Source organism: Colletotrichum abscissum (assembly GCF_030869225.1).
Source record: "Colletotrichum abscissum strain IMI 504890 chromosome Unknown Scaffold_18.1, whole genome shotgun sequence".
In the NCBI taxonomy this organism is placed as follows: domain Eukaryota; kingdom Fungi; phylum Ascomycota; class Sordariomycetes; order Glomerellales; family Glomerellaceae; genus Colletotrichum; species Colletotrichum abscissum.
Window position 1 is genome coordinate 145,427 of NW_026850076.1, and position 24,649 is coordinate 170,075.

Genomic DNA, 24,649 nt, shown 5'->3' on the forward strand with positions numbered 1-24,649 from the left:
ACTTAGCTGCAAATTGGAAGCGGCCAGGATCAGACTTGCTCCAGTGAATGTGTAGAATTGGTCATCATGTAGACTCATCAGTCAAACGGCGTCGATCCATTACCTTTCACTAAGATCATGATCTGCTGATATGATTCAGCAAACTCAGTTTTGAATGCAAGCAGCACCTATGTTGTTTTGCAGGGTGAGTCTGATGTGAATCAGCAGAGTTTGCCACACAGCCTACATCCATGACATGACATGTACCACGGGCGGTGCTTCAATCTTGATTGTTGACTGCCTCGTGGTAAGACTGCTAGACTCATCAACGAATCTGTACGGGCTGTTCCGGCAGAAGAATTACTGATGAATAGATTTTGGGCATACGAGTTCGATAAGTACATAATTTCAGGTCCACACATCCTGATCATGTAACTCTCTGGCTCATAGGAAATAGATCTGATCGCATGGAATTGCTTCATGTCAGGATTCATATTCACATGGATTAAACGGATTCAGGACTAGATTTCGTGAAACAAAGTCCCTAGCTTTAACAGAATCATCCAGCGGTCATGCCGTATTTCTGAACACCCATCCTGAGCGATTCTTAATCTGTTTAGAGAAGTATCTACATCTAGGTGACGACGCGAACGCTCTGTGCCTATCACGAGACTTGCTGGCGCAGAACGATCTTAGAACAACAATGACATGAATGTGTTCCTTAAGAAACGAGGCATTTTCATACTAATTTCTATAGTTGTCAAGATATATAGAATGCCTCGAGACCCTTGGTAGCGAAGGAGGAACCAACGAGCAGTAGGTTGAACTCAATTTGTGCCTATTCTCGCTTGATTTCGTTAGGATACTGGAATACTGTAATGAATCTCGCAAACCTCTCCTTATTCGAAGCGATGCCAGTGCTTTTCCCACTCCTTATCGCTACTGACTTTTGTGGATATCTTGCGAACTACAAACAACGTGAAACGCGTTAGCCCGGCATTAATGCTTGATTGCCTAGCTCGCGAATTTGTAGCACGTGCATCGATAGGATGTTTTCGGCTCTTCGGATAATTGCCATCCGCGCCAGAACAAAGGAGCAGCCGTAAGTTTCCGACCGCGAAAAGTTACATGCGACTTGGCCTCTGCAAATACTCAACGCAATTTCGGCAACATGATCAACTCTCCACCACCAAGTGCGCTCGAAAATCTGCCTGCAGATATACTATTGGGCATCATTTCTTTCCTCGAGTCTTTGAGCGATTTAAATACGCTTGTCAATGCGTCTTCGTCGCTGCGGAGATTCTTCATAGCGGAACGTCGGCGCGTCATCCGACATATTGTTCACCGCGATGCTGCTGCTGTCCTCAAAGACGCTGTGGCTCTTTCAGTTATCCCAAGAGCTGGTCAGTCTGGCAACAATCATGCATGGGAGGTGGTGAGCGCCACCAAGCTATATGCGATATTTCGGGAAGACCTCAACGCAGGCACAGCAGACATATCATCCATATCTGCTGATCATTTGATCGAGGCTACGCGATGCGACTTTATAGCTCGGGACTTTGTCACTCTGTATACGGAAGTTCAGCGACAGCAATTATGGACCTTGGACTCAGAAGCAGCCAAGCCACTCACGAAAGATGAAGAACACCGGCTCGTGCTTGCATGCTTGCGGTATCAATTGCTTACACAAGTTTGTCGCGACCGCGTAAGTGAAGAGACGACGATGGAAGTACGGGCAATTTTGAATCAATGCTTCACGCCTTGCCAGATAGAGCAAATCGCTGGAATTCACGACTTTGCAGGCAAACTACATCAATTCTTCGTCTCGCTTGATGCTTCAGATGAGTTGAACCTGCAAAATACACATGTTTTCTACGATATTACGGCATTCCGACATATACTAAGCCGTGCACTCACCATGGGCCAAGATACAATCAAGATCTTTGCGGCTTCTTTGACACAGTTAAAGTGCCTTTCGGGTCATCAAATTCTCAGGGGAGGTCACCAAGTACCCAGTAACTATATTTTGGAGTACTTCCCAGTGGTTTCCTCACAGCTGGACCTGACCCTCCACACGCTCTTGTCCCATGAATATGAGATTAGACGGCTGCGAGATGTGATATACGGTTACGAAAGAAGACTACCGGCAATCACCACTGGCGATTTGAAAACAGACCCTCCATTTGCTTGGGTTGACGCGCACGCTGGTTTAGATTGCCGCCGATGGGGCTCAGAGTTGCTGCAAAATTCACCAGACCACGTGGGTATAGACAGCACGCGGTTGGATCGGGTGAAAGCCACCGTTGAAGCATGGAGGCAGCTTGGCTTCTTGTACTGGGATCAAGATCGCGTTCAGCTTCTGAAGGGGTCTCTTTTGCAGTATCGAACGGGGTGGCTTAGAAATGTATGGGACAGGGCAGATGTCTTCTAGCATATCACGGATTTTGCGTGATGATAAAAGGCACGATATCGTAGACTTAGAATAAATCAGAGAGCCCGAAGCGAAGATCTTTCTTCTAAATTTGCATCAGCTACCCCGGCAAAGGTCTTCGCACCTGGAAGATGATTCCTCCATGTCACCAAGAGGAACCTGCTCATCAATGGAGGAGTTTGATGGTCGAGTTTCGAGTGCCCTGTCGATGAAGATTGCTGTTAATCACAAGGTAACACTGATGGCACTAACTTGGCGGTTGCCAAGAGCTGAGTATGTCTACCCCAGACTCTTACCCCAAGACTTCCATACAACCATACAGCAACTATGTGTAGGGCTTGGGCTGTTGCGACCTTTCAGCCTCATAAGGATATGGTGCATGTACGCTGCAGTCAAAAACATCACGGTTAATTTCTTAGGCCATTAAGAGTCATCTCGTGCACAATGCACTGCTCTCTAGCCAGACCGATGCTGTTGTAGCCAAGTTCTGTTAGGAGAGCCACAATACCAATAGATATTATACTCTGGTCCGAAACTTTCCGTCTTGAAATTGACGGGTCAACCCCTGACAATCTCACCGCATTTTCTATGTCTCTCTGACCTCGCGCCGCAGAAGGACGCTATAGCCAAGGTGTGTGGTCTGAACCTGACGCTTCTTGCTCATAGAAGGTGATTATAGAAGGCAACTGAAGTCCGAAATACATCCTCTAAGCGCCATCATCTGCCAGATCCCGGCAATGATTGTTACCGTGGAGAGTTGCCAGTTTTGCACCATTCGTTGCGTTGTCCAGTCGCTCTGCTAACCCAATTCTCATCTCGAAGCGCATGAGCAGTTGCGCGACATCGGCGTTGCCGTCCAACTTTGTTCTTTTAGGCTAGGAGAGAAAGAAGCCGTCTTTCTGCCGGTTAGATGCCCAGGGCAGTAATTCAAAGTCGTGCCCAATGCTCGCCTCGTCTTCCTCTCCACTATCAGGAGCAATAAAGTCACCGATTCTTCAGGCAAAATGGGAGCTAGCGCCGAATAATATTGACCGGGGCCCGCACCGCGCGCCGCGCGGACAGTGACATGAAGTTTAAGACTACTAAGCCTTGCTCTGCGAGAACCGAGCCGGCTGTAATTCCAGCCGGGTTGAATTTGTAACAGCTCGCATGTCGACTGTTCGCAACGCACCTACTCTCGTCAAATTCCGGTCACCGCTCGAGGCGACTAGTGCTCACACTCACAGTCCTAGCGCGCGCGGGAAAGAACAAGCCTTTTGCCGCCGAGTCAGGGACTCAATGAAGCAATGTCGTCAGCCCGTTCATCTCAAGCAAGCCGGACAAACCGTGTAGCGAATCAATATGATGTGGCCCCTGCTAGAAGAAGGCTCTTGTACTCCGTACTCGCTGATAATTTCAACAACGCAGTGGGTCGGCGTGGGGATGAACAACGTGGCAAGTCAAGCCACCCGCGCCGCTTACAAAGTCCGAGATATTGTGTCCATATAATAGCTTCAACCATTCAGTCGATCAGCAACATATTGTCCACATCCATTGATGCGCGGTGGGATAGCCAAATGGTCGATTCAGTGGTGATACAGTCGTTTCTCAGCATTGAAATCAAATACAGATTGAAGCTCATAATCACAATGTTGTATAATTAACTTTCTCACATCGTGACGAATGACTCGCTGGGTGCACATGTTCAGTCCGCCTTACAGGGGTAAGGCTTTGAGAGTCAGAGTTCAGTCAAGTCAAAAGCCAATTCCCCAAGCTAAGGTTCGCGGTGATTAGCCACAGGACAATGGCCCCCACAAGTGAGAATGAAGCTCATTTCCTACATGCGATGAACTCGGGAACCGGCGAACAGTGAGAAATCTTAATTGATGAAACCATCTCTGTGTTCGTGCCATCTGGTTGGGACTCGGCATTTTCGGGTGTTATTCGTCAACCGTGCAACCGTTCGTATTCTGTCCCAGTGCTTTAGGTGAACTTGTATTTAGGCCGTGATCATCGCTTCCCGTCTGTCTGCTCTGTCCTGCTCTCACCAACCCACTCTGTCACTCTTTCACAAGCCTGCCTACCACTTTGACTTTCTAAGTCTGTCCATTCTTTCTAACACGAATAATCACCAATAATCTCTTACCTAATCAACTTCAACCGCCAAAATGCAGTTCTCCATCTTCACCGTCATCGCCGCTGCTGCCAGCTTCGCTGCTGCTCTTCCCGTAAGTAACCTACCGAGCGAGTCTCGACTTGAAAAGACACCAGCGCTAACACAACCTCCTAGACTGCCACCTCCACCACCGCCGCCGCCGCTCCCTCCGCTACCTGCGGCAAGCTCGGCAACTTCCACAAGACCACCGTCAAGGCCGGCCAGACCTTGACCATCATCGCCCAGCGCTACAACTCTGGTATCTGCGACATCGCGTGGCAGAACAAGCTGGCCGACCCCAACGTCATCTACGCTGGCCAGGTCCTCCTCGTCCCCGTCGACGTCTGCGTGCCCGACAACACCTCCTGCATTAAGCCTTCCGGCACCGCTACCTGCGTCACTGGCGGCGCTGCCACCTACACCATCAAGTCTGGCGACACCTTCTTCGTTGTCGCCCAGAGCCTCGGCATCACCACCGACTCCCTGACTGGTGCCAACCCCGGTGTCGTTCCCGAGAGCCTCCAGGTCGGCCAGGTCATCAACGTCCCCGTCTGCTAAATGCTCCGTGGACGTTCGACAAGGACCTCACGAACTACATGTTTACCTGAGAAGTGAGCAATAGTGAGGCTAGAAAATATCAATACATAAAGCGATTCTTGGCACGTTTTTGGTCTTGCTTGACGTGCTCAATGATGTGAGTTCCTGTTGTAAAAGCCTATTCAAAACGAATAAGTCACTGTAGTGATTTCATCCTGTCTTGGATAGGAAAAGGCTAGATTACCAACACAGAAAAGGACAATCTATGGCAGTAATTCCATCTCAAATGCTTGACATATTCGTGAAGAAAAATTCCCGCGTACGCGACAAATTGCTCAATTCGCTTTTGATCTGAGGCCTCCCTTCTCGTCTCGATTTCATGCTTCGTATAGCGCATCATCTGGGAAGATTCCTCCATGTGCTTTGTTCATGTGATCATAGCAAGGCTTCGAATCATTGAAAGCTTCCAGACAAACCCAGCAGATGTGTGCTTTGCAAGCGCTGCAAGTCATGTGGTTGCAGCCGTCCGACTTTTGAATCGAAGTTTTGCATCTAGGACAATCTTTTATTCCTAGCTTCTTCTTGACTTTGTCGAACTTCCTATCAGCATCTGCCGCTGCTCCTGATGTGACGTATTTGTGTTCGGCACAGGTCTTGCCGCGGTGGTCGACGTTACATGATGCGCAAATGGTCTTTGAGCACCCTCGGCAGCTGAAGACTTTTGGCGGTCCTTGCAATGTCGGTCTGTATATGGCTTGGCAGTCTGGGGTTGGACACCAGCGAAACTCATCCGGGCGACTATTGACATGACTCGTCACCGCGGAAGCAAGAAGCTCTTCGAAGGTGACCGATGACAGGGAGTCTTGAAGCTCCTGGAGTGAGAACAAGGCATTACAAGCGCCCTCGTCGGCCAGACAGCGGATGCCCGATTCTCCGTTACCAACGGTCGATTGGCAGAAGTTTTCGAAACAGTCACGGCAGTACACATGTCCACATTTGACTTTCAGTGGGGTCTCAGCCGTTGTCCAACAAACCGGACAGCATTCCTCTGCTACTGCGGTTGTCTCATGCTCCTGAGGTAAACGTCCTTTGGCCAAGATATCCATAGCCGTGTCAAAAGAAGCTCGCGGACCGATGATCTCCAACCTTTTGGGTGTCTCAAGAATGTTGAGGGATACAGCTTCCTCACCCAGGATTTCGCAGATAGCCTTGAATCCTCCCCTGATGGCCCAGTGCAGACTCTCAGAGGTCAACGGTACATAGTGGATTGTGGAAGGGTTGTCGCTGAAAGACTGTAGCAATGCATCGCAAGCTCTCTGCGAGGCTTCGGGTGAGCCGAAGACGTGGATCTCGGCTTTGGACGGAGCGCACTGAAACGCCACTTTATGCTGTCCCTCGATGGGTCGAAGCCGTCGATTCGCCAGTGGTTTATTATTGAAAGATGGACTCCAGAGGGGCTTCTTACCTCCAGCATCGTATACTAAGCGTCCTTCGAGTAGCTTGTCTGTGTGAGTCTCAGCTGCCGCGAGATCAACTCCCCTTTCACTCTCGAGTCTCAGTGTGACGTAGCCATTTGCCGGTGGAAATCTTTTGAAGTTGACTCTTATCGAGCGGAAAGTCTGAGCAGCTTTCTCGAAGTCTAGAAGAACCGCGCTGAAGATATGATCCGCGATCTTGTAGGTTGCAGAATGAACTCTACTGATGCTGAGTCTGTCGTCCTTGTTGAATGGCAAGGGCTTAGAGTCAAGCAACCTAACCGCAGTCATAGCGTCTGCCTCGTCCGAGAAACGAGCCATCGCCTTGACTCGTTTGCCAACGGTGTCTGCATCCGCCTTGAGTCTCGTCTCCAATGGTCCAATGCCCACGAGTAGAGCTTCAACGAAGTCGACCTCACTCTTGGTATTGTCCAGGTCCTGCAGTCCCTCAAGTTTTACACTTGTGGGTCGCTGTCTTTGAGGAATCATGCTGAGAATGTCGTCCTTCGTAGCTTGTGGTGGAACGTATAGTCTCAACTTCGGTGACGAATTGGCTGAATATGGCATTCCCAAGTTGCTCCCCTGTCGGTGATGTAGCGCGTTCGACCTTGGTGCACAAGAAACCTTCGCTCCCAGCACAGTGAATATTCCAATTCCGAATTTACTGCGGACTTCACTCTCTGCAGACTCGGAACCAAAGGTCAAGCAAGCCAGTTGCTTTGGTTTGTGCCAGGAGCAGATGACTTTCTTGCGATTTACCCTGTGGGTGAACCCCTTGTTTGTATAAAGGTTGAGAGGCTTGTGCACTTCGACCTTCAATCCTGGTATTCCGGATATTTCTTCGATCTTAGGATTCTTGAACTTTTCGTAGAGTGATTGTGCAAAGTCAGGGTCTTCTGCCCGGATGATAGCACACATCAAGCCCCCTATGCCTTGAGGTCTTGCGCGAATGGCGAGACTTGGAATGTCGAACCCCGATCGACTCAGGAGTCGTGATACTGCTGCAACATCGCTTTGAGCGGGTAGGTTGAGAATGCTGGCGGAAGAAAAGTCGGAGAAGAGCGATAGCTTCTCGACAGATGCGCCTGGGCCAAAGTTTACCCAGGCACCTAGTAGCTCACGTGTGCACTTCTCTTGCGGTTCGGGCAGCTAGAAGCAGGAAATCAGCACCCATCTTCGGTCGCTTGATGAGTCTAAGGTTCCACATACCGCAACTTCACTTGCTGCTGATGCTGCTTCTCTTGGGACATTATCGTGAGAAAATGCGCACTTGACGCCACTTCTACAATTTCCCTTTGCAAAGAAGACGCAGGGGATCTTGGAGCGGGAGTCTTCCGCTACTGATCCAGTGGGCTCCACGCCTCTCAGCGCAGACTCGTGAGATGGGCCAGACGGCACGGTTTGATAGATGTGAGGGAAGGCGCATTCATCGCCTCTGGAGCAGAAGCCCTTTGCAAAGAACTTGCAGATCACTGGCGATAGGACCGCATCGGCCTTTCCGGATGCAGGCGACTTTCTGGGCCCTTCATGGACGAATGGGCAGTCAGACCCTGAGCGGCAACATCCTTTGAGATCAAATCGGCACCTTACGGCTGGCGATGGTGCCGCCGCTCGCGTTCTGACTTCCAACCAACTCGCCATCGTAAAATTCGCTCAGATTATTAATGACTGCTGGGGTAGGACCGAGGGAGGGTTGAACGCTGGACGACTGGCCGATGTAGGGTATTTTATTTAAGCCACAGCGGAGTGGCGATAGTTGAGGGACGCACATGATCCTGAGCGAGAAGTGTAAGCTAATTATACGTAGTAAACAGCAGACACCTTCTCGCGCTGCTTGAAGAGGGGTAATCTCAGGACGACCAGTGAAAAGCCAGGTGAAAATCTCAGCGTATCCTTGATGCAGCGACAAGGCAAATGCAGGAGGCCAACCACGCTATCTGAGTTCGGCAAATCATGTGTGGCTACACCTCTTTGCTGTGCGGTTGGGCACAATAGGGCATCTCCAAGACAGCTACTGTCATCAAAACCGTCTCCCGTTCTGTAGTTGACGATGGCCTTGGAAGAATCTGAGTATTGCTGCGACATGGTACCTAAGTACCAAAAGTACTATCCAGATCTTCTTCGACCCAAACAACCCATTTTTTTCCAAGTTACAGACTTCACAAAAGGGACCGAAAATGAGCGAAAGTTGTAAAAATTGATCCTCTCAAAGGGAAACACTTCTGCCAGCTCGTGGGTCGGGAATGTATGTTGCTTTCCAAGACGATCGTCAATCCATTTGTACTTTGAAGCAGGCCGAAGAAAGTGTTCTATGATCAGCTCAATATTGACATGTCCATACCGTTCTTCCTCGATAGTCGCATCCGAGCGCTTCAAAGCGTGTGCAATCTCTGCTGTCGGTATGCAGAAGACTTCGATAAACTTGTGAACCATTGAGGTCCTAGTAGAGTACCAGTCCTTGTGGAATGGTCCAGCCAAGCGTGCAGTGGCCCCATGATCGTATTCATGCTCGATCCAAGCGATGTACATAGCCAGAGAAGATCTGATTGCTCGTGTAGGATCTGGCCAGTCTACGTCTACGACCAAGTTGTGGTAGAAGCAATCGCGTTTATAATCCACCTGGTAGCCATGCTGTTCGGTAATACATGAGTATTGGTGCACGACGTCACATTGGGGGTAGAGTTCATCATACCTTGACTTCCGCCTGCCCTTTCACACATTTCGCATCTGATCTGCTTTTTTCCTCAACCACTTTATCAAGTCTGCTCTTCATCTGCTTGAGCCAGTCCTTAAGTAGGTGCTCAAAGTCCTTGGCACTTGATTCTTCCATCTCAGTTTCCAAAATGGCAAGAAACTCTGACTCTTCGTCGAGTATGTCGTCGACTTCTTCAGCCTGCAGGCAGAGTGGACGAGATGAAGCAACAAAGCCATAGAGGCCATCCGCTGAATGACGCTGGAAGCAAAGATGGGACATTCCACGCTCCTCATGCTTCTCCCACCGAATGAAAGAAAGCAGCAAGTCTTTTCCTTCTTGTGCTCCTCTATATTCCACTGTGAGGCACAGAAGCTCCATCGCCGCGATTGGAGGCTTCTCCCATATCCCTTGCCACCAATGTCTGGAAGAATTCAGCAAGTCAACAACCGAGAGACGGCCAAAGGATGAACAGGGGCATCTGCAGCCATCTATAGTGAAGACATTCGCGCCTCCGGCCAACAGTATCCGCAAAGTCTCCATAGCAACCCAGAAGCCGTAGCCTCGGCTCTTCTCCATTCTACCAAGAGCGAAGTGTAGAGCTGTTCTATGATGCAAGTCTTTGAGATTGACGTCAGCTCCGACTTCAACAAGCTTTCTGACCAGATCAGGTTCGCCCAATTCGGCGGCTACCATCAGAGGGGTTTGGCCTTTGCTATTCATATGGTTGAATAGCCTGAACCCTTGCTCCATCAAAGCCTCGAAGTCAGTGATTCCGGTGTTGTAATGTAGCAGACAATTGTCTTTAATGCCAGAAGTCACATCATCAAAGGTCAAGTTGGCTGTACGACACTTCATCAAGAGCTGTCCGAGAAAAACCTCGCGCATTTCAAGATTGCCAAGGTTGGGATATTCGACGTGATACAACAAGACAGCGCTTTCGGCCCAGCCCTCCACAATCCAATTGTCGGCAAAGCCTTCCAGGCGAACTAGGAACCTGAAGATCAACTTCCAATGTCCACGCACGGCGGCGTAGTGTAGAAAAGTACGCCCATACTTTTTGAGTTTCGCTATCCGGGCAGTACTGTTTGGCTATCCGGGCAGTAATCCACTTTTTAGACCAATTAGAGTCTGCCGTCTAAACTCTAAACTTTTTTACCCCGCTGTACCTACCTACGGGCTACCTAGCGCATATCCGCCGTAAGTACGTATAGTCGTAATTACCCACGGTTACAATTACCTATAGTAGCAATTACCTACTCAATTACCTACTTAATCACCTACTTAATTACCTACTTAAATATCTATTTCTATAGGTAATTGCGACCGTGGGCAATTGCGACCGTAGGTAATTGCGACCGTGGGCAATTGCAACTGAACGTGCCTGCGGCTGCTTTACGTAACTGCGCTGAGTGGCCCGTGGGCAGGTGCAGCTGGTACGGGTGTGGGGCTGTGGCCCGAGCTCTGCAGCTATAAGTCCTTATTGGTCTAAAAAGTGGATTACTGCCCGGATAGCTAAACAGTACTGCCCGGATAGCAAAACTCTACTTTTTATCACCTGCGTTGATGCAGGCCCCAGCTTCAATCAAAAGGGTGACGGATTCATCCTGGTTTACGGCAGCAGCGTACATCAGGGGTTTGATGCCATGGATGTCAGTCATGTTAACATCATGTCCCGAGTCAATGAGTGCTTTCAATCGTTGAGGATCCGAAACAGCCAGGTGAAGGGGTGTCTGCCCGAGGCTGTTCTTTTCGTCTTTCTTAGACTTAGATATCCATCTGGCTACTGTTTGTGTCGACTCGATCAGTATAGCCTCGTGGAGTGGTGTCATTCCAGCGAATCCTGCGTATCACACGTTAGGGGCCATTTCGTTTTCCTCGCTATTCCTCTCGAGTACAGAAATCAGTGAGATGCTTTAGGCTGAGGACTGAACTAACCTTGGTTGTGTGTGCACACTATCTTGAAATATTCGATGAAGAAAGGGTCTGGGGTAATTGCTTCTGAGATCCAGTTCGGCGATGACAGCGCTGGCCAGTCTTGAAAATCCCCAACAACTCCGGAGACATCGTAACCCAAATCGAGAAGTAGTTCCAGCAAGTACAAGTGGGGGCCTTTGCCAATCCACTGCGCGCATTGCACAAGAAACCTGTAATGACGAATCAATGACCTTAGCCATTTCACATGCTCCCAGTTTACGAGTTTGACCTACGGCACACTGTCAGTCCCTTTGGTCATTTCGAACTCTTGCATGAAGAGTATCAGTAGTTCCCATTGAGTCTGATCATTTCCCCTTGCCCACGGATACCTCAAAATCTCCTATCATCATCATCTGTCAGAATATGGCCGGAAATGAAACTTTGGCAAACCCACCTCGATATAGGACTTCCCACCTGGATTCACGTGGCGGCTGAAACCTTGCGGGTCTGCTCTGTAGAGCTGTCTCAGGCTTTCGCTAGCCTCTTCGAATCCAATGCTGTACGTCTGGCACCTCCATATAATCTCGAAACCTGGAGACGTGTACGGCACTATTTGCTCCATTTCGAGATTCGGACGAAGTGAGAACCTGCCTGCGGATGTGATAGTATAGACCTCAAGCACTGCTGCCCATCTAATGCCAAACTGCGAGAACGCAAGCCTCACTGAAGCTCCGTATCTTGTCGTGTTGCAGGTCTCCAGGTCGCAGCTCTGCTGCAAAGCGCCCCAAGGAGTATACTCTAGAGCCCAGAACCGATGTGTTGTCCTGTTCGTGCGATGGCAAACACAAGAGCATGGTCTCAAAAGGCAATTTCCTCTATGTTTGGCCCTCAATTTCTCTCTTCTTGGCACTATGCCAACGGAGGCGGTTGGAGATTGGGATAAGTCCGAAGCAGAAGCCGGAGCCAGCTCTGAGGCTGACTCTTCAGGAGGATTTCCTGTCGGCGGCAAGGTGTGAAGTTGGCTGACCAAGGTTAACTCTTTAAGCTGGTTCGAGTTTCTATACGTCGTGATCCTGACATTGACACTCTGTTAGTGATTGAAAGGCGGCAGAAGTATCTTCAAAGGATTATGACACGCACAAAATCATATTGATCTTCGCCCCTTGAATACTTCGCTGCAAAGCCATCACATTTTCGTTCCAATCTCGAAAAGCAAGGAACTTAAGCGCGTTGGCCTTTACAGTACTTTTTGATGTTGGAGGTATCTTCGCGATCAGAGACTTCAAATCCCGAACAACTTGGTCGCAATCCGCTTGACAATGTTGAACCACAGAATCATTGCGATTAGAAGCATGCACAATTACATCCTGCATAACATGTGTCAAGAGATCCAGTTCTCGGATAAGGGTGCTGATATCGGTCGCAGCCTTGCCCGCATTGTCGTGGATAGCTCGCAATTTGCTGACGCCCTCACCAATCTGTACCATGAGGGACACAAAACCAGCCACTCCAGCGGCAACTCCAAAGAATTCAGCCATGCCCTGAGACGACACGCAGGAGAAAAGAAGATAAACTTTCGAGGGAATGCCAACGAGAGGGAGGATCTTGCTATAGGAAGATTTACGAAATTTTGTGGGAAGGACGAGGGGTAAAGTCAGGCTCTACAGCAGTCTGCCTCTGGGTTCGCCTTGTGTGCTGCGCCTTCATGGGACCAACCTGATGGAGGTTTCCAAGCCAATCGCATGGCCATCATGCTTCGGCACTTCTAATTAACATTGAATGACCAGGCGATGACAAATATTTGTGAATGATTGGCAGGAAGCTCTTGGAGTACCTCAACATATCTCGAAAGCCCAGTGAGAGCACATGTGGGCTTCCATTGGCTCCTATTCGCGTGCAGTCACGACAGCAGGCAGCCATTCTTGGAACATCGACGTTCCAAACAAGGGCAATTCCAGTGGAGTCGTTTACGAAAGTCAACATCGTGATCCTAGACTTCTCATCTTTTTTACACTCGTTTCTTTTTTTTTTCTTCTTAAACGTCGAGGAAAAGAGGCAATCTCAGCATTCAAGAGTGGCGATGTTCTGTAATGATAGTCTATTCGTGTGCCTCCATGATATATTTAACCGTTTCACTTTCACCGATTCGTAGATCTGTCACTCACTCGTCGACCTCGGAGGTCGTAGATCCAGCCGTTGAATCATCGCGAGGCCTAGTCTCTTTGGCAGGTGGCTGGATCACGCCCACAACCGGGCGGTCCCCGATTCGCACGATCCTCAAGTTTTAAACCCTCTTCGCGAGGACTCATTGCTGCTCGCGTCAGAAGTTTTGCGGGAGACGCAAAGGCAACACTAGGGGCCTAAGCAAGGTTGATTAGCACGATTTGGACGGATCACGGCGGTGAATTATTTGCAGTAGGTAGCTCATAAAGGACCCATACCAGTGCTGCCAGGGCGAATGCTGAATTCCTAGGAAGACTCAGTCCTAGGGCTCCGACGCTTCCAAGAGCGATCGTGCTAGCAAATAGTAGGGCTTGAAGCCGCATTGTTGCCTTGCTTCAATTTCGTGTATCGGATAGGTTTGTCAAATTTGCGTCAAGTGACGGTCAACTGAAAACTGGTGGGAAAATGGAGATGGGAACGTTCGGATACGACTTCTAAACCAAGGCAGGGGCACTCTAAGTCTTATGTAGACCATTCTCCAGAGTCCAAGTCAGTGATGCCGATGACCTCTTCATGTTTTTAAAGAACCTCGCCCAACTTACTCGCGATATCTCAGAGGCCCAGATACAGTGGTTCTAACCAAAGGGTATCGTTCGCATGTACGTTTGATTAAACTTTCCGTTAGCGCGCGTTGATTCGGTAGTGGTTGCTCTTCAGGCCTGAGCCACGGTCTCTTCGCTCGAGTGCACTGTCCACTCAGCGCCTTTAGAGCTTCCGTTGAAGCTTTAATTATAAAACATACAGAGTCAGAAACGCTAGCGCCCACCAGGATGAAACCAGACTACGGAAATATTCTAGTTTTGCCTTGACTCAACATATCGCCGTAACGATATTTTGAGAGGAATCAGCTGAGAGACACGTAAGAGGTGCTTGGCACCTAGGACAAGGCATCGATCGCTGCAGGTATTGCGAGCGTACCCGAGATCTCAGCATCGGCGTCGGTAACTTCACTCGGGCGTAGATAGCTGCCGAAGCCGTGATCATTGTATCATTGGGCTCGATAATAATTTATTAGCTGCTCAGACGACTATGATGGCTTTGAAAAGTTCATTCTTCCGTAGCGCTTGCCTGAGTATTGGGGGCCATATTTGCTTGCAAGACTGCCTGTCGTTTTTGGACGTGATGACCATATTTTAAATCCGTAGTCAATCAGGGCATACCTATTTACTATCGTTGCCTTCAAACCACCTACCCAATCTTCAGAATCGGCACAATTTTCTTCTCGTACTTTCACTCCTACGCCGGAATGAAGTTCTCTAGTCCAGAAGTCGTCAGCGTCTCTCAACATCTGTTCCACTGGCTTTGTCCATGGCCTACTACATCGAATTTGAAAATCTAGCGGAATTGGAAAATGTACAATTCTACTAGTCAAGGACTCAAATCATTCGGAAAGTGGTAGCCTGCTTGGGAGCTTTCGCATGGATCCCACTGCAACTAGCACAGGCAGGATAGACCTTGTGAAACTGAGTCTCTCATCTAACATAACTGCTATATCAAAGGATTCACACTTTTGCCTTCGTCCCGCTAACGAGTACAATAGACCTCTCAATCTCAAACGGCCCTCCGCCGTACTTTTTCCCCAAATACTCAACAATGACAGGCTTCAACTTGTGCCTTAACTTCTCCTTTTGCTCCTCAGACCAGTATCTCTCAACGGTACCCGTAAGCAGCGCCTGAAAAATAATACAAAATTGCTCAGGATCTCTGAAAGTGATAGGCTTGGCCACGGTTTCCGAGTCAATCTCAGTCAGTCCCGAAGCATTATACATGGCAGCCGCGAAGTAGGGATCATCCCATGCGCCAGGTGACCAAAGTCCGGTCAGATGGCATGACTTCTGCGGCCATGGCACTGGTTGCTGCCCGGGGACGCTAAGTTCTGCGACGGCATCGCGGGTATCGTAGACCCAACCTTCCGTTGCCCATGTAGAACTCGCGATACGGCCGCCTGGCTTGAGAACGCGGTACAGTTCTACTAATCAATCAGTGGCAGGCCAGAGAACGATGTTTCTCCTTGACAGTTTTGTATCCTTTGACAGTGGACGCTGGCGGCGCACCTACCTGCTAGGCCCGCGTAGGGTTCAGCGACAACCATCAACGCCATGCCAACGACTATGAAGTCAAAGCTGTTCGACTCAAATGGTAAGCTCTGATGTAGTCAGTAAAGAATCCATTGTTACATCAACCGTCCATGTACAAAGAGACTCTAAACTACCCATATTGGGAGGGAGCCTGTCACATACCGCCATATCCGCCTGGACCACCGTCGTATCCGTCCAGCCGTCCTTCCCAACTCGGCCCCTGACATGTTCAATCTGACCACCACTAGAATCAGAGCAAGTCAATCTCACAAGCCCCTTCCCACCTTGCCCTGTTGACTTCAGCATCTCCTGAATGTAGGCCGAGACAACGCCTGCACCGCAGCACATATCAAGCACCTCGATAGGCTCAGTGAGCGAAGCAAACTTGTCCTCTGTCAGACCGCAATAGTTCAGCAGCGGCTGCGTAATCGGAGCAGTGATGTACTCGGTGTTACGGTAGATGTTCCCGACCTTGGGGTTTCGCCAGAACGTGGTGTGGTTAGCCCTGTCTCCCGCGGGGCTCAGGGCCGCGGGGTTGAGGAAGAGTTTGGATTGGCCGGGTGTTCCCTTGCTTGAGTGAGTGTAGGATGCCATGCTGATGGCGCCCAATTTGATGCATCGGACTGCAGTCGGAATGAAATTCAGTTCGAGTGTCTTTGATAGATGTACAGTGGCAAGTAGGAAAGCGCGCAAGTTCTCGTGATAAGACTGGTTCAAAGGGCAACATTTTATATAACTCTTCGTCCGTGCCATTGAGCATTTTTATACATCATTCTGAGGTGTTCAACGGTACCGAGAGCGAAGCTGAAGGGTGATAACGCATTTGAGATGACTTTACATGTATAATGCAAACCCTACCGTTAGAGACAGATGATAGCTCCCACTTTCTGAAACAAGACTGAAGACTGAAAAAGATAGGCGGAACCAAATCCTACTCACAAAGGCAAACTTAGGTCTATTCCATCACGAAGCTAAAGTCCGACGGCCATGCGGCTCGTCAGATCTTGCTCCTGGTCGGGGAGGAATACTGATCCGGCCAGGATACCATTGGTAGCCCAGCGCGGCTTCGTGTGTGCAGATGCTAGGATGAGAATGGGCTGAGGTGACAATATCTTGAGTGCGTTTCCTCTTCCCCTCAACAACTTTCTCACAAGGCAGTACTTATCGCTCCGGGTTGAATTCGCACTTAAACATTCCCTTCCACCCTCTCGGCAACTTCCTTTGATTACCGTCAAGCATGTGCTAGGCCTTAACTTCAATAAGCTATCGGGTTGTGAGAAGCAAGAGCCGAGAAGGCAACCAGCTCACCATGGGGGTAAGGTTTGTTGTTAAGCATGAGAGTTCAAGCTTAAGTGAGGTGGAGTGAAACCCCTGGTGGGATGCTAAAGTTGTTGGGGAGTCGAGGGGTGGGGGACTCTCAAGATCGGTGCGAGGCACTTGGACCCGTCCCGACGGCGTTTCTCTTCATATGAGGCCGCCGATTATCAAGACCCCGCTCCGTGGCCGGTGGTGCTGTGGAGCGTCCCCCGGGCACCATCGCGGATGGTTTCCGGTGAGTTTCAACCTTACTGCTCGTGGTAACGAGCGCGGACATCCCGCGGCGTGTGTCGTGCTTTTGAATATTGCCAAGGCCGGGCGCCAGTCATAGCTATTTTCTCGGGATGACAAGCAAAGAGTTGATAGTATTTCCACAACAGGCTCCCCGATATCCATGCTTGACTTGCTACATTGGCGTGATTGAAGACACGTATATGCACTGAGCGAGGGAGTTGAGTGCTTCCCTAGACACACGAAAAATGTCTTTGATATCTCAGAGCTTTTAATGAGTAATCATCAGTAATACTTCCCGTTGCATGGCCCTGAAATGCCAGCTCAAAGTATGTCGGCAACTCAGTCTCTAGCGACACAAAACTAGTCCGATCAATAACCTCTGTTTTCCAGTCAAAAGAAGGGGCTGACGAGAGTCCTAGGTGTTGTTGGGCTACATTTCCCGCCCTTTCCGATTCTCACGGGAGCTATGCTTGGGGGGTACACAGCTACGCGGGGTTTCCTCATGCGAGAGCACTTCAGCATGAGTTGAGGCACCGTGAACTATGAGTGAGCCCGCACATTTGTTGGAGGCTCGTTTGAGTTGGAGTACCATCTCTCTTGAATAAGGTAAAGTACTTATTAAACACGATGAGATATGAACATAGACGACAAGTCTTGAAAATCCACAAGGCAATAAAATCTCAGCGGTGAGTACGCGTTCTACCTATCGTAGGATGATGCGCGACTCAAGGACGAGCCACGCACCCTGCCTACCTACTTGGTACTTACCAGGCAGCTAGGAACAGCCTCACCAGGAACCCGGCCCCCAGGACTTCGTAGAGAACAAGCACATGATCAACACCCAACTCCGACCCAAAAATAAACCACAATAAATAGAGACAGGAGCTTCTTTCTCTAATGACGTCATATTCCCAAGGCAAGGGCAGGAATAAAAACGTGGCAAGGTAAAGCAAGGAAGGGTAAGGTGAGTTAGACACTAGTCGGGCGGGTAGGCAAGGTCACTCGACACTACCAACCCAAGGCAAAGATACAAGCAAGCCACCTGACACTGTCAGACGGGTTGGGCTGTACCCAAAACGTGAACTTACCGAGAAACCGAGACCGTCACGACACCGACATCACGTTGTCGCGCGAAATGCTTAACGGATCAGATAAACGGGTGCGGAATCGACGTTTTCGATGCGTGCACGCGGTGGTTTCTTCGTTGTGTTTCTTACATTGTTGTCTTTCTTAAACACGCGTATCCCTGGAACATTAGTTATTTGAGGCCATGCGCTGACGGAGAGTCATATTTATCATGGAACAAACGTGTCTGCAGACCGATACATGTAAACGGGAAGACAGAATGATCGCTTATAACTGGGTACGCGCGCGCACGTTCGCACAAGCGAAGGGTGAAGCAGGTCAGGTCAGGTAACTGAGAAAACGGATTAGAACTCATGATACAATTGTATGTACACTTGATGGACATATATACAGCGCCCGCCGTCCCCGGCAGCCCTGCATGCTAGTCCAAGCCTCTTCTACGATCCCTTGCCGCCAAGGCCCGCACGCGTGCGGCGTCGGGCTGCGGCTTCTGAATACGGCACGCTGATTCTTCGGGAGTCCTCCTACTGATACTACTACTGCTAATGCCCTTTGCGGGGCTGGCGTCACGACGGCGTAGGAGATGGGGTATCTTTGGTGAGGATGCGCGGAAAGATTGGGGTATCGAACGGAAAGGAGATTTGCTGTCAAGGTAAGACGCCGCCGTTGTTGTTTCTGGTTTGGGTGTTGGTGTTTCTGAAGACTCCATCACGTCGTCGTAGAGGTCGAAGGGAAGCTGAGTTGTCGGGAACTCTTCTTCGCAGTCGTCCTCTTCAATGGCGCTGTCGGTGTATTCGCTAGATTGCTCCTCCTCCACGGTAGATTCACGCGTCAAACGGTGCTCTTCTAGATCAGAGACCGACGTCGTCAGAGAATCGGGATCTTCAGACTGTGAGGTATCTTCTTCCTCGTCGTCGTCTTCATCATCGAGACACTGAAGCCGCCTCTCTTCGAGTCGGCCGGACTCGGATCCAGAAAAGGATAATGTTCGCGCGGGCGTGAGGTTGTGGTGGTAGCTGTGGTCGTGATCATGGTCGATTGGGGACGACACAGATGTATCGGAGTGCATCGTCATGGAGCGAGGAGACAGAGGGAGATCTGTGGTGATGGCGGAAGAAATAGAGGTCGAAATGTGAAAAGGCTCATGCGTCATAATGGGCTTGTCGTCATCATCATCGTGAAAGAAACAGGGACCGTCGTCGAGGCTGCTGAGGTTGGTGCTCGCGGTGCGAGAGCTGCATCGATCACTGAAGGAGGTACCGGTGGAAGATGCATAGTAGCCTTGCGCGCATGAATAGTCGTCGGGGAGGTAGCTTGAGAACAGTCGCACCAGGGAGTCGAGCGAGCGTGTTCGGAAGAGCTGCAGAGCGTACGACCACTGCGCCGTGCCGACGAGCTTGGGGTTCGCAATGATTTCGACAGCAGCGAGATCAAGGGACATGTTGAGTTCCTTCAAGCGTTGTTCCTTGCGGTCAGCCATGAGGCGATGGAACTCGTCGGCGGTGTCGGCGATGTGGGAGATCTCGCAGACATCATTGTGAAAGGCGTCGGGGTCCTGGATGCTGGAAGGAATCGTGTTGTACTGGTCTTGCAGTTTGGTGGAGAGATCATCTCTCTTCATCCCAAACTTCCAGAAAGGCCAAGCACAACCCGGTTCATCCATGTTAGGGCAAGACCGTACTGAAGAGGATAGTCGACGACGAGAAGTAGTTGTCGATTGGTAGTAGAGGGAGTCGGAGTGGAGAGAAGAGTCGGTTCAGGCGGTTCGGAGGAAGGGAATGAAGGGTGGCTGGTGAGGCCGGTGGCTTCGGTTTTCTCGATGGAAGAAATGGTTGTTTTTTAGTGACGACATGAAGAACATTTAGATGCAACTGCAAAGGGTATCCATTGTGAATATTCAGGTGTCCGTGAGGAGTGAAAGGTGAATGTCGGGGTTGTTGATGGGCTCGTTGGTGATGAGGATGGACGGTTTCAGGGCGTGGGGACACCGAGGAGAGCGGGAATGAGTTGGTCGGGGGGGTGCCCGGACGCAATGTGCGTGAAGCCAGAGTCGGACGAACTTCACGCCGATTCAAAACATCGCCAAAAGTCACGTGTGGCCGGAGAGAATTGCAAAGATGACGGGAAAGTGCAAGGGACCCGGAGACGCTAGCGGCACACCAAGCAGCACTAGCGCCGACAGGAGGCCCTACGACTAGGGGGGTATCCCTGCTGTGTCCGACAAAATCGGAACACGAGGGCAGGGCTGTCCTGGCCTTCTCAGACTCCGCCACTCTAGCGAGCCAATGGTAGAAGAGGGAATGATGCAGAGTAGCATGGTATCTTCAGTCAGAACCAATGGAAACGCTTACTAGAGCTGCAAGCGTCTGAGCGGGTCCACTCACGCAAGCCACGAGACGATATTCTGGGTTGGCCCGGGCGCAGGCAGTGAACCACAGCCAGGCTCTGCTCTCTCTCACTCTCTCACTCACTTTTCCCGCACTCTCCATCTGGCTCGGAGCGTGAATGTGAGTCTTTCAGTTGGGTTCTCAATTTCCATTTCGGTGGCGACAGACAGCCTGCTTCCGCAACAGCGGGAGGATGATGGAAAAGGAAGAAGAGTTGGTTGGGCGGAGTTGACAAGAGGCGGCGACACAAGTCCAACAGGATGGCTCAGTCATCAAGCCTCGCTTCCACAGCCAACCACCGAGTGACTCGCTCATTGTTGGCCGTTCTCACTCACCCGAGGCACATTTCGACTCATCAAGATTCATCGAAACCCACTCATTTCGCAGTGTCATTGTCTCATCCCGACTTGCGATATTCAATACTATCATGGCCTGCGACCTGTCTTCAGTCAGTCTGACACCTCAGTCCGGATCTCCCGACAAACTGCTTCCTCATAAGAAACCTCTTCCGCACCTGTCCCAGTCACGGCCGGGCCGCTGTCTCTGTTTCTCCAGTTCTCAACTCATTCGCCTTGACGCGTGAATACGGACAGGTCAAGTGACTTTATCCCGTTCATCCTCATTGTGTCAGGTTATGGTCAACTGTCAGGGGCCTGGCGGGCACTGCGAGACCTGCAGACCATCGTCTCACTCACAGTGATCGATCCTCCTCAGTGTGCGCCGTTCGGACCGTTGAATGAGAGGCGCTGTTGTGGCTGAGAGATAGTCGACGTTCCGGTTTGGCTTGATGAGCGACGAAGCGCTGAAGGCTCTCGTTCGATGAAGCTAATGTCACTTCCCACATTAGGTCTGCCGCTGGGATACCTCTGCCCCTCTGTTGACCAGGGCTGACGCTGGGTCAGATCTCAAATGGGAACGATCTCTCCCCTCTGGGCCTAGAGCGCCATGCCTGGTTGGAAGCCCTGCAGCCCAGCCAGCCCATCATTTCAGTCGATTTTCCTCTTCCCCTCACATCTTCTCCAAGACCAAGGCCAACCGGCCCTACTACGTAGGCACCAGTCTCGTTCCACAGGGTTCGATGACTCTTCAAAACCTAGGGATATGCGCGCGTTCCAAAATCATTTCCGTACTCAGTGAGTGTGTTTCGTCCTTAGTTGCGGCCACACACAAAGATATCGCTGAATGTGCTGACACTGAGAGGATCTCACTCAAACACCCAAGTTGCTGCTAGAGCAGCGTAATCTTACAATTAGTATCTTTGCCCTGCTGGTCGGCCGATAAACTACTTGAGGCTGAGACTCCATCAGCAGGCCCTTCCATAAGGTCCCAAGGTCCCTCCCCCCGTCAGCTCAAGTCAGCTCAACCCCGTTCACTCCCCGTTTATCCCGTTCCCCGCCGTCGTCTGCTCTTCAGTTGACATTGGGCTCATCTGTCCATTTGTTCATCTGACGTCGAGTTCTGTCCGTCTGCCCTTCTCCAACACCCCGACAGAACAGCTTGTTGGCAGTGCTCAGGAGGCTCATTAATGCCGTGCTGTTCCTGCATCTGTACCTGGCAGAGAAACTGTTTCTCTCCTCCTGTTTCTTTTTCCTTTTCCCCATTCATAAATCACGCCTCGGCCAACCTACAGACCGCTGCGCTCTGAACCCTGCCCATCGCAAAAGATCTGACCACGCTCACCCTGCCGCGCACCATCTCACTCTTACTCAACTCGCCTGTCCACCTGGCCATACCAGGATAGACAACATCTTACCTCACACCAAACCTACGTGTCCAGGCCAACCCATCCCGGCCAGACTCACTCACCTCATTGCCACTGCGACGACAACGACGACTCACCTCTCACCCCACGACCCGCTGTCCGGAGTGCCTGGCGTGGTTCCAGAGTCCATCTCCCCGTAAGGTATCCGTAGCTGCCGAGCCGCCATCGCAAATCGAACCGCGCATGGGCCACGGGAGGCTAGGCAACATCGTCATCCCTTCCCTCGCTTGATGGGAGACCGCCGGATCCGCGGCTCGGAGGAGCCGTCGGAAGAAAAGACAGAACCGTTCTCTCAATCTGAAATCGATGCCCGCATGAGAAACATCCGCGTAGAGGAACCCTTTGACCTCATCTCGGGCGACCCCGTGCCGCTAGACAAGCTCCGTGTTGAGGAGCACCACCACAAGCAGGGCATCCGCATCCTCGTCCGACCCCTTACTCGGAGCCGCTCGGTGAGCCCGGGTAACTACAACTGCCAGTGGCTCGCTCTCCGCGCCGAGGTTGCTTCTGAGCAGGAACCTCAACACAAGGTGCTCGCCGTCTCCCAGACGTCCCGGGACATAAAGTTCTCCGTGCGTATCCCGCCGGAGCGGTTGGACGACAACACGCCCCGCCCACCGCTGTGGTGTGAGCTTTACTATGATCCGACGAGCGATAACCAAATCCTTCTGAACAGATCCGAGGTGCCCATTTCATTGACGAGGATATCCGACGGTCCAGGTTCTTGCGCCAGCTGGGGGGTCAATCCGGGAGCCCCCAAGGCGCTGTCACCAGGAACATGGAGGATAAACGTTCGCGATGTTGAAGTGCTCGACTTTAGGATCCTGGAGAAGCGGCCCGCCTACTTCAAACATGCCGACTCGGACCTCAAAGACGAACTCCCCTCAAGCTCAAACTCGGATGCCCTCAACGCCTCTGGTAAGCGGTCATTCACCGCCGATGATGGTGAGCCACGGTCCGAGAAGAAGGCTCGCACGACGGAGGAGGCCGGCATAGTGAAGAAGGAAAAGGAAGACGGCGTCATCATGTTCCTCAGACCACAAGCACAACCACTCGTATTCCCCTTGCCCACAGAAGCCAAGGGCAGAGAACTTGTGGCGACAAACGGCCACGCCCTTTTGGACATGCAAAAGGACGAGACGGTCGTCATCCCCGGCGGCTGCGAGATCGACGAGTACACAGTCTCCAAGCGCGACCAAATCGCCTCCACCGCCCTCTCCTCCGTCTTCACTGCAGAGCACTCCAACGTTCCAGACGGCATCGTCACTGTCAAAGTCCTGAAGACCCGCACTGCCAACGCAAACGCCAACACCGCCTCGAAGCCCCAGGACAACAACGAGCGTAACGTGATCCGTCAGGCCGACATGTGGCTCCGCGAGTACCAGTCCCAAGACGACCTCCGCCACGAGTCCATCGTCAAGCTCTACGGCGGCGACGCCCGCTACCTCTCCCTTTACATGGAACACGTCGACGCAAAGGACCTCAGTGCAAAGGGCGTCTGGCGCTCCCAGCTCGACCACAGCTTCCTCGGCGACCGCACTGACGCCTTTGCCATCGCGCGCGACATCAGCGGCGCACTGCACTATCTGCACAGCAAGAACCTGGTCCACAACGATATCAAGCCCGCCAACATCCTCTACTCGCCCTCCCGCGGCGCCGTGCTTTGTGACTTCGGCCTGTCGACGCACACCAGCGGGCCCGTGACGACGGGAGGGACGCCGTACTACATCCCGCCCGAGTTCATCGGCAAGAAGCTCCGCGGCCCGCCGTCGGATGTCTGGGCGCTCGGCGTGACGATGCTCTACGTCCTCGGCAAGATTCCCTTCCCGGACGCACGCTCACGGAAGCAGGCTAAACAGACGGCGCTGTACTGGATGATTGCCGACGTGAATCGACCTCCGCCCCCGCCGAACCCGCAGCAGAGGGGCCCCGCTCAGCCTTGCCCTGCTGTGGATCAGATGTACAGATGGCTGAGCGAGGTTGCGGTGGCGAGGGAGAAGCTGTACCCGCGCGACAAGCTTGAGCGGCTTGTTTCCGATATGTTGATACCCGCGCCGACACAGCGGATCACCATGGCCCGCGTTGTGAGAGAGCTGTATGTCATGGAACAGCAGGCTCTCGTGAAGAGGTGATCGGTTGCGCTCACCAATACCCTTTTCTCATGTTTTGGCTTGGATTTAATCTGGATTATACGTTGTCGTTTTGGTCGAGATAGACGCCACTGCCCCGCCGGTGCGCATGAAGCTGCATGATGTTTGCGAGAGATACCACTGATGTTGAGAAAGTAGCATGCATGGTTTTTGAGTAAGTGCTTTTTGATTGGTTTTGGGGATTCACGCCGACCTCGTTCAGTAATATTGACGCAGGTCAGGCCGCATTGCATTTGGTCATATTTGG

General features: G+C 51.2%; 8 protein-coding genes across 8 annotated transcripts; 3 read left to right on the top strand and 5 right to left on the bottom strand.

Annotated features, from left to right (window-relative positions):
- Positions 1-1,150: 1,150 nt before the first annotated feature.
- Positions 1,151-2,410, top strand: CABS01_08042 (uncharacterized protein; the record flags this gene model as incomplete). Its single annotated transcript, XM_060541404.1, has 2 exons — positions 1,151-1,684; positions 1,748-2,410. The coding sequence occupies 2 exons, from the start codon at positions 1,151-1,153 to the stop codon at positions 2,408-2,410; spliced, it is 1,197 nt and encodes a 398-aa protein (XP_060402208.1).
- A 2,147-nt stretch (positions 2,411-4,557) lies between these two features.
- Positions 4,558-5,102, top strand: CABS01_08043 (intracellular hyphae protein 1; the record flags this gene model as incomplete). The annotated part of the gene is made up of 2 exons (XM_060541405.1): positions 4,558-4,617; positions 4,680-5,102. 2 exons carry the CDS (start codon positions 4,558-4,560, stop codon positions 5,100-5,102), a joined length of 483 nt encoding a protein of 160 aa, XP_060402209.1.
- Positions 5,103-5,458: 356 nt separating this feature from the next.
- Positions 5,459-7,474, bottom strand: CABS01_08044 (uncharacterized protein; the record flags this gene model as incomplete). The annotated part of the gene is made up of 2 exons (XM_060541406.1): positions 5,459-6,322; positions 6,425-7,474. The coding sequence occupies 2 exons, from the start codon at positions 7,472-7,474 to the stop codon at positions 5,459-5,461; spliced, it is 1,914 nt and encodes a 637-aa protein (XP_060402210.1).
- Positions 7,475-8,662: 1,188 nt separating this feature from the next.
- Positions 8,663-12,703, bottom strand: CABS01_08045 (uncharacterized protein; the record flags this gene model as incomplete). The annotated part of the gene is made up of 7 exons (XM_060541407.1): positions 8,663-9,187; positions 9,249-10,340; positions 10,847-11,091; positions 11,187-11,395; positions 11,459-11,565; positions 11,620-12,252; positions 12,542-12,703. 7 exons carry the CDS (start codon positions 12,701-12,703, stop codon positions 8,663-8,665), a joined length of 2,973 nt encoding a protein of 990 aa, XP_060402211.1.
- Positions 12,704-13,378: 675 nt separating this feature from the next.
- CABS01_08046 (uncharacterized protein) lies at positions 13,379-13,711 on the bottom strand (the record flags this gene model as incomplete). Its single annotated transcript, XM_060541408.1, has 2 exons — positions 13,379-13,525; positions 13,607-13,711. 2 exons carry the CDS (start codon positions 13,709-13,711, stop codon positions 13,379-13,381), a joined length of 252 nt encoding a protein of 83 aa, XP_060402212.1.
- Positions 13,712-14,890: 1,179 nt separating this feature from the next.
- On the bottom strand, positions 14,891-16,060 carry CABS01_08047 (uncharacterized protein; the record flags this gene model as incomplete). The annotated part of the gene is made up of 3 exons (XM_060541409.1): positions 14,891-15,357; positions 15,447-15,534; positions 15,629-16,060. 3 exons carry the CDS (start codon positions 16,058-16,060, stop codon positions 14,891-14,893), a joined length of 987 nt encoding a protein of 328 aa, XP_060402213.1.
- Positions 16,061-18,524: 2,464 nt separating this feature from the next.
- CABS01_08048 (uncharacterized protein) lies at positions 18,525-19,766 on the bottom strand (the record flags this gene model as incomplete). The annotated part of the gene is made up of 1 exon (XM_060541410.1): positions 18,525-19,766. One exon carries the CDS (start codon positions 19,764-19,766, stop codon positions 18,525-18,527), a length of 1,242 nt encoding a protein of 413 aa, XP_060402214.1.
- Positions 19,767-22,482: 2,716 nt separating this feature from the next.
- On the top strand, positions 22,483-24,384 carry CABS01_08049 (uncharacterized protein; the record flags this gene model as incomplete). The annotated part of the gene is made up of 1 exon (XM_060541411.1): positions 22,483-24,384. The coding sequence occupies one exon, from the start codon at positions 22,483-22,485 to the stop codon at positions 24,382-24,384; it is 1,902 nt and encodes a 633-aa protein (XP_060402215.1).
- Between the last annotated feature and the right edge of the window lie 265 nt (positions 24,385-24,649).